This window comes from Portunus trituberculatus, chromosome 49 (assembly GCF_017591435.1).
Source record: "Portunus trituberculatus isolate SZX2019 chromosome 49, ASM1759143v1, whole genome shotgun sequence".
Lineage (NCBI taxonomy): Eukaryota > Metazoa > Arthropoda > Malacostraca > Decapoda > Portunidae > Portunus > Portunus trituberculatus.
Window position 1 is genome coordinate 3226406 of NC_059303.1, and position 13112 is coordinate 3239517.

General features: G+C 46.9%; 1 protein-coding gene across 20 annotated transcripts in view; it reads right to left on the reverse strand.

Moving 5' to 3' along the window:
* Window positions 1-13112, reverse strand: part of LOC123499082 (dachshund homolog 2-like) — a 109578-nt gene that overhangs the window by 51037 nt on the left and 45429 nt on the right. For 12 of the 20 annotated variants that reach the window (XM_045246697.1, XM_045246688.1, XM_045246689.1 and 9 more), the window contains one exon: window positions 11352-11405. The exons of the other annotated variants lie outside the window; for them this stretch is intronic. In XM_045246697.1, the coding sequence (XP_045102632.1) occupies window positions 11352-11405 (54 nt within the window). The remainder of the gene's footprint in view (window positions 1-11351; window positions 11406-13112) is intronic. 20 annotated transcript variants of the gene reach the window in all.

The window sequence follows — 13112 nt, forward strand, 5'->3', positions numbered from 1 at the left end:
AGCGAAATTTCTACAAACACTAAAGAAGAAAAGAATAAAAAAAAACAAGTAATTACCTGCGAAAACACCTGTATTAAGATATTCCCCGTATACTTTAACCTATGACCTCTCTGCGATCCGTGACCTGACCTTGCATGACCCCGCGTGACACCCCAGCCATGACCAGGTATATATGATGACCAAGGTGAGTCGTACATCTAATTATTCCAAAAGTAACGTAACCTCGCTGACCTTATCGCATAATCTGATATTCGCCAGCCAGTAAACTCCCCTTCGGTCTAATCTCCCCAAAAGGACGTGGGATGCACAGACTCTCCCTTTGTGTAACGCCAGAAACCTTCATAATTTGTCTTAAGTGACCAACCGCGTAATTCTGCCTCAGGTGACGTCACTAAACCCTGGCGTGTGTAATCCAAGAGTTTTCTTCCCCCCGCCCCCTTTTTCTTCTCTTCTCCCTCCCTTGTCCCTCCCTCTCTTTTCTTCTCTGAATCTTCTCTTTTTCTTAATTCTTTTCTTTTTTTTCTTTTTGTGCTCCATCCTCTTTTTTTTCCTACATTTTAAAAAATATTAGGAAGGCAAAGTTACAGTGATGAGGAATTACCGGGCAAAAAAAAAAAAAAGGTATTAATTTCTCAACTTAAATTTCAGGTGTTGATTAAAATAAAGCAATATCAAATCAAACAAAGAAATTATCCGTGACACATGAGGAGTTGGGACACATGGAGCGGCGTTAACTGCGTGTCATGAATAAAAAGGGAAGAAAATTAAAAAGCACACTGCAGCAGGCCGTCCTTTGGGAGCTTAGCATTTAACACCAAGTAGAAGAAAAATGAGCTTCGAATATCCTCTCTTGTTAGTCAAAAAGAAATACAAAAACTTATGGTACGATATTGTTTCGTTTTTTTTTTTTTTATGCTTTTCTTTTCCCTCCATTGATCTTTAACAAGTTATTTAAATGAATGATGTAAAATTTCAAGCTCGTCTTTTTGGGAGCTTATCATTTTGCACCTCTTAAGAAAAAGAATAATGATACCCTTGAAAGCCATCTCCTGCAATTTAAAAAAGAAAGAAAAGAAGGAGAAAGCATGATATTATTATTTTGATTTTGAGTTTCCTTAATTAATATCTAATAAATTACGAAAATGACTAACATTCTCGACATTTTTTTTTGTTACCTCAATTGATCTCTTATGAAAATGAGTGAAGTAAAACAGCTAACGGAGGCCCCGGATGTGCTAAGCCGTGTGAGTCTCAATATCGAATACCAGAGGTGACCACAGTGTTGCAACAGGGCGCTGCTGGCTGATCCGGAAGCTGGAGGGGCGCGTTAGGGGCAGGAACTCTTATTATGGAGGACGGGGGGAGGTGAATGTGGTGGTGATGTCTATAGAAGGAGTAAGTGAGGGAGGATATAGACCGAATGAGGAGGGAGGGGACTGGAGAGGTAGGAGGGGGAGGGGGCGGGCGGAGTATCATCCTCTCGGTGGGATAATAAACACATTGGTTCAAGACACTCCCGCGCCGCCCTGCCAACCATCTGTCAGACGGGAGCCGAAACCCGATCGTCCGCTCCTACATTTTTATACACCTTCGCAAAAAAAAAACTCTTCCGCCGGGCCGCTGCGAGAACCAGAAGAAGGAGAAGGAGGAAGAGGAGGAGGAGAAGGAGGAGGAGAGAATACTGGACCTGGAGGAGCCATGACGATGCTCTCCAACCACTTCTGCAGGCGTCGTTCTCCGATACCCAAGCTGTGCCCGGTAATCATTATCATAACCTTCTTATCGACGTTTCGGTGATCATTACTTTCTTTTTTTCTAGCGGTTTCTGGCTAAGGGAGTGAGGAGGGGGGAAGCAGAACACCGGCGGATACTGGAGCGGGTACTGGATGATACTTAGGTACATTCGCACACAGCACACTCGCAGCTCACTAATACTTTAGAGGAAGGCGTTTCTGAGGACGTGCAGGAGGGGCAATTTTGTGAGATCACTCCGAGTTCGATAATGAAGGATAATTGAGGAGTCTGAGGAGGGCGTGGCCAGATCCGATGCCCCTCCTCTTAATGCGACGAGGCGCTTCTCTGATTGGCAGGTGATCGCTGGGATGCTCAGAGGGAGGGAGAGGGACAGACGAAGGAGTGTTTCAGGTGCATGCTTGAGATGTAAGAGAGGGAGAGAGAACGATGGGGAGAGAAATGTTAACCCTCCCTCTCCCTCTCACTCTCTCTCCGTCTCTCTCTCTCCCTCCTGCTCTACCTAAATTCCCAACCGCAAGGAGAGATTTGAGAGTTGAGTTCGTCTGTACCTCCAGGTGGCTTACGCAGGAAGGAAAAAAGAAGAGTAGTAATAGGACGGAAAAAGTAGAGAGATCGACAATGTAAATAGAGAAAATTGGCAGTAGTAGTAGTAGTTTTAGTAGTAGCAATAGCAGTAGTAGTAGTAGTAGTAGTAGTAATAGTTTCTGGGGAGCGGAGATAGAAAGAGTTAAACCAAGGAAAGAAAAGGAAAACCCACCATCTTAATATGCATCATAAACACCACAACACCGCTGTCCCCCCATCCCTTCTTCATCATCGCCCCCGCCCTTCCCAACAACCTTTCCCTTCTTCCCCCCTGACTCCCGTTCCCCTTCACCGCCCCCATCCTCCTCCCCATCATCCTCACAGGTACTTGTAAACATCGGTGCTTCCCAAAGGCAGAAGAAAGTTAGGTTGGGATGAGCTCTCCGCGCGTCTTAATAATGTGTGTTGGGAGGCGCAGATCAAGACAGAACAGATGCACCACAGACAGAGACCCTGATGCGTATACTGTGAGAAACAGGAACCATCTCTCTCCACCTCCTTCCCTCTCTCTCTCTCTCTCTCTCTCTCTCTCTCTCTCTCTCTCTCTCTCTCTCTCTCTCTCTCCTTTCTTTTCTTTCTTTCTTTCTTTCTTTCTTTCTTTCTTTCTTTCTTTCTTTCTCTCTCTCTCTCTCTCTCTCTCTCTCTCTCTCTCTCTCTCTCTCTCTCTCTCTCTCTCTCTCTCTCTCTCTCTCTCTCTCTCTCTCTCTCTCTCTCTCTCTCTCTCTCTCTCTCTCTCTCTCTCTCTCTCTCTCTCTCTCTCTCTCTCTCTCTCTCTCTCTCTCAGCATGATGAATATGAAAGCGTCAGAGAGAGAGAGAGAGAGAGATTAATCAAGCTTCCATAACTCAACAAATCTCAGTTTCTCCACGTCTTTTGTTTATCTCTCACACTCACTCTCTCTCTCTCTCTCTTTGGCACTCTCTATCTCTCAATCTCCCTCTTTCTCTCTCTCTCTCTCTCTCCCAGTTTTTCTCCCACGCTCGAGTCGGAGGCAGAGTCTGGGGTGAACAATTAGCGACTCGTTATAATAAAGGAAATAAACAAAGAGGAAGGGTTAGGCAAGTATCAAAGAGGGCCGTTGCTTTGCCTCCCTCTGGCTTGCAAAACTGAATCTTCCCTCCTCGTCTCCCCTCTCTCTTCCTTTCTCTTTTCCTCTCCCTTCTCCGACTTCTTATCTCTCCCTCCTCTCCCCACTCTCTGTTTCTCTCTTTCTCTCTCCTTCCTTTCGTGTTTCGTTTCTTTGTCTTTTTGAAGTCTTCGTGTTTGTTTTTTTGTGATTTTCTTTCTCTTACTTGACTCTTGTTTTGGTTTATGTTTATTCTCGTGTTCTTTATTCTTCCGGTGTTCGTGTTGTTAATTTCCTCCATCCACCCTTTCATTCTGACATGTCTCCTTTGCTTCCTTCCTTTATTCCTTCCCTTTTAGTCCCTTCATCCCTCCGTTTATTTAATCATTTGCTCTCCTCCCTTGTCTCTCGTCTCTCGTCTCTCTCTCTCTCTCTCTCTCTCTCTCTCTCTCTCTCTCTCTCTCTCTCTCTCTCTCTCTCTCTCTCTCTCTCTCTCTCTCTCTCTCTCTCCACCCTTTAGTTATTTCTTTCCTTCCCTTCATATCTATATACCGCTTCAGGGCACCCTTCTATGCAGCCCTCCCTCTCTCCCTCCAGTACCTCCCCCCCTTCTCTCTCTCCCTCTCTCACTCTCCCTCTCTCTTCCTGCTTAGACTGCTTATACATTCTTGCCAACCCTACTATTTTTCCCTCCTGCTTCCATTCTCGACGGTGGATTTATCCCTTCCAATTTAATCACCTCGAGGAAATTGGCTCAGCTGCCGGGGAGACTTAGTTCCGAGAAGTATTGGTTCATTGAGTGATGGATGTGCACGAATGGTGAGTAACTGGCGGCGTGTGTGTGTGTGTGTGTGTGTGTGTGTGTGTGTGTGTGTGTGTGTGTTAGTTTTGGTATTTTCATGTGTCTCGTGTGTGTTCTTAATCTGCTGTGGAATCTTTTTACTGTAATTATCGTTATTAGGTTGCGATGTTGAACAGTTAATCGGCTGAAGAACATATTACTTCTCTTTTTATCACTATTTTTTTCATTATTTCAAGTTAATTTCTAAAAGCGAATATTTTGAATACCTTCTGTTAATTCCTCCTTCTCCTCGTCTTCATCCCCCTCCTCCTTTGTAAATATCTTTAAACATAAAAATCAATACACTTTTCCTTCATAGCTGGGACGGAGAAAGTAAACACAAAGGAACACAGAGAACGAACACAGAGAAGGAAGCACGGCGGTCCTGGCACGTGATTGGTCTGCTTTTGTCTCTCATTAAAACCGGGTAGCCAATGGAAGGAGCGTTTGCCGGTGTACGCATGACCAACGCTGACGGGCATTCTCTCTCTCTCTCTCTCTCTCTCTCTCTCTCTCTCTCTCTCTCTCTCTCTCTCTGGACGGGGTCATTTATTGTCTCCCTTCCCTCGTATTATCAAACTTGCTCATCCTTTGATCGAAAAAAATAATAAGACTGATAAAACTACAAGTGTGTTCCTATGGTTGTGTTACTTTGTATTGTTTGTGTTGGTGGACGAGCACTTAGAGAGGAGAGGAGGAGGAGGAGGAGGAATGCTGGGGAGACTGGCAAGTGTTCTGGTGCCGTGGCCGCGTAACCTATTGTTGCCCAGAGATAAGTAACGACGGAGAGCAAATCCCAAGTAAGTGGTGATCCAGCCGCTGCCCCTCACCCCTCCTCCCTCCCCCCCACCGCACGCCAGCACGCCCCCCACCCCCCCTCTTTATGGAGAGCGCCCGGCGTCGCAGCCATCATCAGAAACAGTTAAATCAGCGATAATGAACCTTGATTATCCACAAAAGTAACATCGTAATACAGTCTCTCGGGCAGCCGGTAAGTGTAGCTTGGCGGGGCGTCAGTCCTGGGCGGGGGACGGGCCGTGCAGAGGGCGTCGACGGGCAGTCCTCAGCTCGGGACGTTTGGTGTTCGTCACTCCTGACAACCGTCCATTGTGACTTGACTTATCACTCCCGTCCCTCACCGAGGGTAATGATATAAAAACTTCATAACTTCTACGGGTTCACATTACTGCGGCGGCGCAAAAAAAATATCTAGAGATCCGAGGCGCCCCGACTTTTTGTGAAAATTTCAATCTTCATCAGATCAAATTTCAACTTTTGAAATTATTGTAGTCACTCAATATTCCCGACTATTGAAGTTTTTATTCATTGTTTTGTCCGTAATTTTGTTTCCAAAATTGATTAATCATGTTGTAAAGACGTGGACCCGATAATCATGTCAAATTCTTCACCACAGGTAACCACACCACCTGTTCATAATTACTGGTAGTTGGGACGTGATGGTTGGCTGTTGGCAGGCTGGTGATTGTTGGCAACGTGAGGGTTGCTGGCAGGGGAGACGGCTGCTGCTGGTAAAGGCATGGCTGAAGGTCGGATGAGCGCTCGGCAATACGTGTTGGCAGAAAGGAATAGTGTTGTTGTCAAACCTTCACAATCGGCAGCAATACTCTCAACACCTCGAGGGAAACACACTGGACGGCTGGCAGCGCGATGGATATTGACAGAGCACCACAAATTTTCCGTCACCGCTTAATATATAATGTGTTGAGCGTCTGACGGCCATGGTAGGCAGGCAGGAGATGGAGTACGGGCGGCGAAACTATTCAACTATTCTTGCCAAAGGAGTCAACCTGTGACAAGAACATGAGGGAACAGAGGCGGGCGTCCCTTAAGGTAGTTACTGAGAGAGCGAACCTTTCCCTGACGTGGCTGCGAGGTTAAGGGCGGCATGTCCCTGAGTTATGGGTGAGGGAGGGGTCTTGGAGGAAGGGAGAGGGGATGGGGGAGTAGCATAAGGAGGGGGCAGGGTCTTGGAAGCCGTGTTGGGGGCAAAGAGGATGCTGGAGGAGTCAAGGATGAAGGTTGTCGGACTGAGAGGAATGACTCGAGAAGGAATCTTAATATCCACGCTGTATTATTGGCGGAATATTCACAAACTACGACAATCAGCGGTATTCTCCCTTACTTTATGGTTTCCCCGAGGCCTGGACTTGAACTGGACCGAGTGAGGTTAAAATAAAAGCAAGAATAAAAACAGGAGGAGGAGTCTGTCATGGTTGAGTGGCTGGCGGTGGCGGCGGCGGTGGCGGTGGTGGCGGTGGTGGTGGTGGGAGGTTGAGGCGCTGCAAAATGTGACAGTCGCTGTATAAACTCGCTATCCTCGACCGCCTCTCATGCCTCTAGCCATTATCCAAACACTGTGTAGCTTGCTTACTCGCTCACTCCTCCTCCTCCTCCTCCTCCGAAGCATATCATCCTTCATTACAACTAATTTCAAGACGCCTTACTGCATCGCTTCTCCCTCGCCTCATCACAAAACACACGCGCTCCTCCTTCAGGCGATAACTTTACGCATCAAAGATTCACTATAAAAGACGGCACTGGTGACTGACTCCTGTTTTTTTTTTTCCCTCTTTTTTTTTCTTTTTTTATTTGGTCATCTCTTAAGCAATTGCATTCGACGTATCAAGCTCGTCTGTGCTCACCTCTCTCTCTCTCTCTCTCTCTCTCTCTCTCTCTCTCTCTCTCTCTCTCTCTCTCTCTCTCTCTCTCTCTCTCTCTCTCTCTCTCTCTCTCTCTCTCTCTCTCTCTCTCTCTCTCTCTCTTAGACAAATTTCTCTGAGGTACAAGGGACGCAACTGACAGTCTGCTTTCTCACCCCCATGTCTTCTTGAGCTATTTCTATCTCAGTCTCTCGTCATTGTGCATAAATAAACGAAAGAGAGAGAGAGAGAGAGAGAGAGAGAGATTCTTTGATCCCTCCCTATCGTCATCAATTTTATATTTTCTTCCATCTCTCGTGAATTAAACTCATCACTTGCAATAATTTTCTTCCATACACGTCGTTCATCCGCCATTACTCCTCGCGAGACTCAACCTGGTTTTCTTATCGTCCGTATCTCCTCCTCCTCCTCCTCCTCCTCCTCCTCCTCCTCCTCCTCCTCCTCCTGGCATGAGTAAAGAGCGGTGAGTCATAAACAACGAAGTCTCAGAGAGGATACCACGTAAAAAATATTGGTTTCCGTATCTTCGCCTCATTTTGCTAACAGTTTTCCTCTCTCTCTCTCTCTCTCTCTCTCTCTCTCTCTCTCTCTCTCTCTCTCTCTCTCTCTCTCTCTCTCTCTCTGGTCCTCGCTACGCCCCAAGTGAACTTATGATTTGAGTTGGTATTAATTGAGAGTCCAGGCCGCTGAACTCTGTATCACACACACACACACACACACACACACACACACACACACACACACACACACACACACACACACACACACACACACACACACACACACACACACACACGATTTTGCCCTCCACTTCACTTTTGCCTTCTTTCTATAACCTCTACACCATCATTGCCTCTACCACCACCACTAGCACCACCACTACTCCACCACCACCACCACCACCACTACTCCACCACCACCACCACCACCACCACCACCGCTATTCCACTTCTTTACCTAAAACCACTAATAGTCACTAGTTATAAAAATGAACCACCTACTAACACCCCTTTCCTTCACCCCATAGCCTACCCCAGTTCACCCCAGCGCACCCCATCCCACACCTCCCTCCTCCCTCCCTCCTTCCCCCTTCGCTGTGTTTTTCCCTCTATAGGAAGCAGCGTCTTGAAAAAATTCCAATCGTTCGCCATTTCCTGTAAAACGAGACTCATTACATATTATTCGTCGTGCCCTGGAGCCGAGGGGAGCTGCGTGCCCCTTGTTCTTGTTCCTGTTGCTTTGCCTGAGTGCCGCGTGAAATGTAAACAATGAAAATCACGCTCCCCACCCTTAGTGCAAATATGAGTAGGCTTATACTGCTAAACATTGGGTATATATACGTACAGCAAGTGCTTGTTTATATGTACACGTAAACACACACACACACACACACACACACACACACACACACACACACACACACACACACACACACACACACACACACACACACACACACACACACACACACACACACACCAGTTGACCAAAATACACCTCACACGGGCATGAAGAACCCTCAAGTTTGCCTGACATTTCCGACAACGTCAAAAAGAGAGAGTTTTTTTCATGCCCTCCCTTACTCCCCCTTCACTCCTCACCCTCTCTCCTCTCGCCGTCAGTACAGTGTGAGAGTGTGAGTGTGAGAGAGTGGGCCAGAGGAGAGGCGTAGTTTAGAGAGAGGAAAGGGAGCTGATGTCTACCCTCCCCATCACTCACTCCCCCTCACTCCCCTCACTCCTTAAGACTTATCACTGTGTTGACGTGAGTGAGTCATTTAGTGTGTGGCTTAACGCGCGAACATTAGTGGCAGCCTCGTTCTTTATTATCACCTTTCTTACGTTCATTTCGGATTCAGTAGAAGCCGTAACTTTCAACTATTTTAATGGTGCGTGTCATCGTTAGTGCTTCCATTTAGTCTAGTTTACATTATTTATCTGGGTTTTATTTCACGTGCTCAAGCGGCGTTTCTTACTGCTGATTATTCTTGGCTTTAAGTGAGACAGCTCGTAAATTATTTTCTCAGTGCATATAAACTCACACGTGTCAGGTAAAGCAAATCACTCGCTGGTGTTTCTCTTTTTCCCTCTGCACAGTGTTTTATCTGCTTCCTTTCCTCCCATAACTCAACCCCATCGTTTGTATTTCTTTACGTCTGTATCTTACACACACACACACACACACACACACACACACACACACACACACACACACACACACACACACACACAGACACACACACACACACAAACACATATTTACACACGCACACTCACACCCTCACACCTTCTTTTGTTCATTCACTCTGCAGGTTTCGTGAAGTAGTTATACCTCGCGTGTCATAACAATTTCAAACTGGTGATGGATGTTGGCGTGTGTCTTGGCGTGAGTTATGGAAAGCAAACAGTGAGTCGTCATTAGGCCAGTGGAGGGAGAGAAACGAGGGGCAAAACACAGCCTCCTTGACACCAGCTCACCACAAGGCGCTAACATGTGTGGTGACAGCTACGCGTGAGGAGGAGGAGGAAGACTAGGAGGAGGAATGAAACCGAGGATACAGGGAAAGAGGAGAAGGAGGTGGAGGGAGCGTACACAAGAAGACAGTGAAAAAGAGTTAAGGTTTTGGTTGGATTCTGGGAAATGCACGAGGAGGGGAAGGAGGAAGTGAGACGAGACAAACGCTTGATTTCCAAAAGACAGACGACAATGAGGTGAGAACTACACACACACACACACACACACACACACACACACACACACACACACACACACACACACCAACTACAATAAAAAAAATGCCAAAAAAAGCCTTCCCCTCATGTTTAGTATTTGTGTTTTCGGTGACCCGGGCCTCCTCCTCTGTCAACGCACTCATTAACCCATAAATGAGCTGTACAGTTAGCGGAGTAACATTCACCACCACGCGGAACTTCGAGGAACACCTTCAGGCCTGTCTTAGTGTTATTTTCTTTAAGTTCACGTACGAGAAAGTAAATAAAGAGAGTGGTTGATTATTCTTTGCACGCTGAGTCTGTGCTGTAAGCTATAAATGTATTTTTATTTCTCTCTCTCTCTCTCTCTCTCTCTCTCTCTCTCTCTCTCTCTCTCTCTCTCTCTCTCTCTCTCTCTCTCTCTCTCTCTCTCTCTCTCTCAACCATACCGTCACTCCGTCCTCTCTGCCCATTCCTCACCTCCACCACCACCACCACCACCACCACCACCGTCAGCGCCAGCCCGGCCATTTCTCCTCATCACTACTTCCACCCATAATCAGACACGCCTAATGGGATCCTTGGCCCTTCCTATATTCATCACTGAGAGAGAGAGAGAGAGAGAGAGGGGAACTTACAGACAACAACTAGATAAGGAAAGACAGAAAATCCATTGTAAATTCTTAGTCACTACACAGGAAAGGAAATACGTTTTTTGTCTTTATTGTTTTCCCTCTCCTTTTTCCCCCTTTCCGAGTGTGTGTGTGTGTGTGTGTGTGTGTGTGTGTGTGTGTGTGTGTGTGTGTGTGTGTGTGTGTGTGTAGCGTGACGGGCGGAGTTGAGTTCACTGCACGCTATGGGAGATTTAGCGATGAAGGAAATATTAGGTGGGCGGCTGTCCCTGGCGTGGAGGTGAGTGATGGGGCGAGGGAGGGTCGTGTCGGCTCCTCGCACCGCCCTGCCGCCGGACACCGCCACTGCCGCTCACAATAATCCTCTTCATGACAGTTACAAACGGTCTGGATTTGCATGTGAGGGGACAATGACAAAGCCGCCTGTCAGGGAGTATCTTATTGTCTCTGCCGCGAGGGGGAGAGAGAGAGAGAGAGAGAGAGAGAGAGAGAGAGAGAGAGACACCTTGACAGCTACTAGTTCTACAGCAGGGACCCTTGTTCACTCTACCCTCCCACCTCCCCCGTGTCTAGTGTCACTCTTGCTGTAGTTACCCTGAAGGAAAGGCAAGGGCGAGGTAATGGAGTGGTGATGTCGTAGTAAATGTCTCTCTTCTCATAGTCTGTCTAGTAAGCTTTTCCTCACGGGTTTATTTATGTATGTTTTTTTTCTTCTTTAAGATTATCATTTATCGTATGTTTAATTTGCGTCCTTTCTACTTTTTTTTTCCTGGTTGGTTTTGGCTCAGCCCCCACCCGGCGGTCGCTTCTTTCTTGCTCCCTGTTTCCTTTTGATTCTGACGTTCGTTCGAGCTGTGTTATCTTCAAAGGTTTCTTATGCTGGGCGGAGGACTGTTCACGGCCCGCCCACCCTTTGCCTATGTAGTCTCGCGTGCGTCACTACTCTAATCGTTTATAAGCGACGAGGAAGAATTTTTTAGTGCTTTTGATTACACGTAGAGAGAAAAAATAAAAAGATGCTATTTACCTGTAATCAGATCCTATGGTTCGTCAATCGTTCTTTGTAACTCATATACTTACACTCGAAAATAGCCTGATGTCTTGTCTCTACATCTGTAAACAGGGTCCCTCCATCTGCGGACAAGTGGAAACATTTTTAATTTTATTCGCGAACGTGGAGGGAGAGGAAGGGAGAGACAGAAAACGCAGTGTACATGTTACTGTGTGTGTCATCAGGTTTTACTTAGGGAAGTTGAACAAAGCTAAATGAAAAGGGGAGACGCCAATTACTATACACACACTACACCAAGCAAGCGACACCCTAAACACACCCTGTATACCCACATACACCCATACACAGTAGCCTTGCACTCTAGTTAATGGCAACCCATCCTGCACACGTCAACACTCCTGATCTGTATCCACATCATTATTGGCTTCTACTTTCCCCCTTCAGTTCTATTCCATTTTATACATTACTTCGTATCCTCATTGCCTATTACTCCTATTAGCCCAATTCATCCATATTCCTTCCTCCATTACACGAAACTCACCCACATTTATCCATTTACAGCATCCACACTCACTGGGTCACCCGCTTCACTCCCCCTTTCCTATCACCACACAGTTACTTGGCACCCACATCACTTTCACACTACCAGCTACGCCCACACTACCCAACTACGCCTACAGTAGCCAGCCCACTTCACACGACCTCTCAGAATTTAGCATCCACCTCGCTCACTCACACCATTCAATTCTTGCTACTCTCCATCACTACCACTACTGCTATTACAACCACTATTATTGCCACTACAACCACCACTACCTTGGCTACTACACAGAGAGAGAGAGAGAGAGAGAGAGAGAGAAAGAGAGAGAATATCAGATCAGTCCTCACACCTGGCCCTGCATTGCCTGCTTCGCCAAGTCATTGCATCTTTCCCTTATTACTTCCTCACTACTAACTTGCCTAACCAACTGTGTCAATTATCACTTGGCGCGATTAGGTCCAGTATATATCCCGCCCCGTGCGTTCATTTCCCCCGCCGCGTCTGTGAGCATTCCTGACCTGTGACTGTGGGGGCCTTGTTAGTCTGCCAAGAAAACTCCCCCCTGGGATTAGCACGAGACACATATTAAGTCCGCTGCGCCGCCGATAAGATCTCTCGCTCCATAAGGCACCATTAGTCTCTCAGCGCCATCTCACCGGAATAAAAGGCGGCCGTGTCGTGGATAATTTAGTTCCCGGTTCGAGGCAGTCAGTAAAGGTCCTCTCTCATTGCTATTCATAAAGACAACCAGCCACCACCAACTACTAAAACAAACCGACTGTAACATTTATTGATCACAAACTGCACCCTTTCCCCCTCACCCTTCCCCTCCCTCTGTGACTGCCCCCCTTAGCCTTTCTCCTCTCTCTCCTCTCTCTCCCACTCCCTCTTCCCCTCCAGCAGGCTCTCAGCGGCACACGCCCAACCCTTCAGCATAATTAATACCCCTTCGGCTCCATTAGTTCCTCCTCATCTTCGTAGTGACCGTGCCGCCTATTCATTACAACTAGAGGATCGTCAGTTCACCGTTCCATGCTTAGTGTTCTCTCTGTCCCCTCGTGTCCTTAGATGCCGCGGTGAAGTGCCCCTCCTCAGTGCCACTTCAGCTTTCCTAAGGACTCCACATTCACTCTTCATTCCTTTCGCTTCTCGTCCTCCACATTGGTCACTTGTTCTTTTCATTACTTACTTCTTTTCTAATTTACTCCTCATCCCTCCTTACTTCACTCTCTCTTAGTTCTCTCTACATTGATCACTTGCTCTGTCCCCTACTCTCTTATCCTCATTA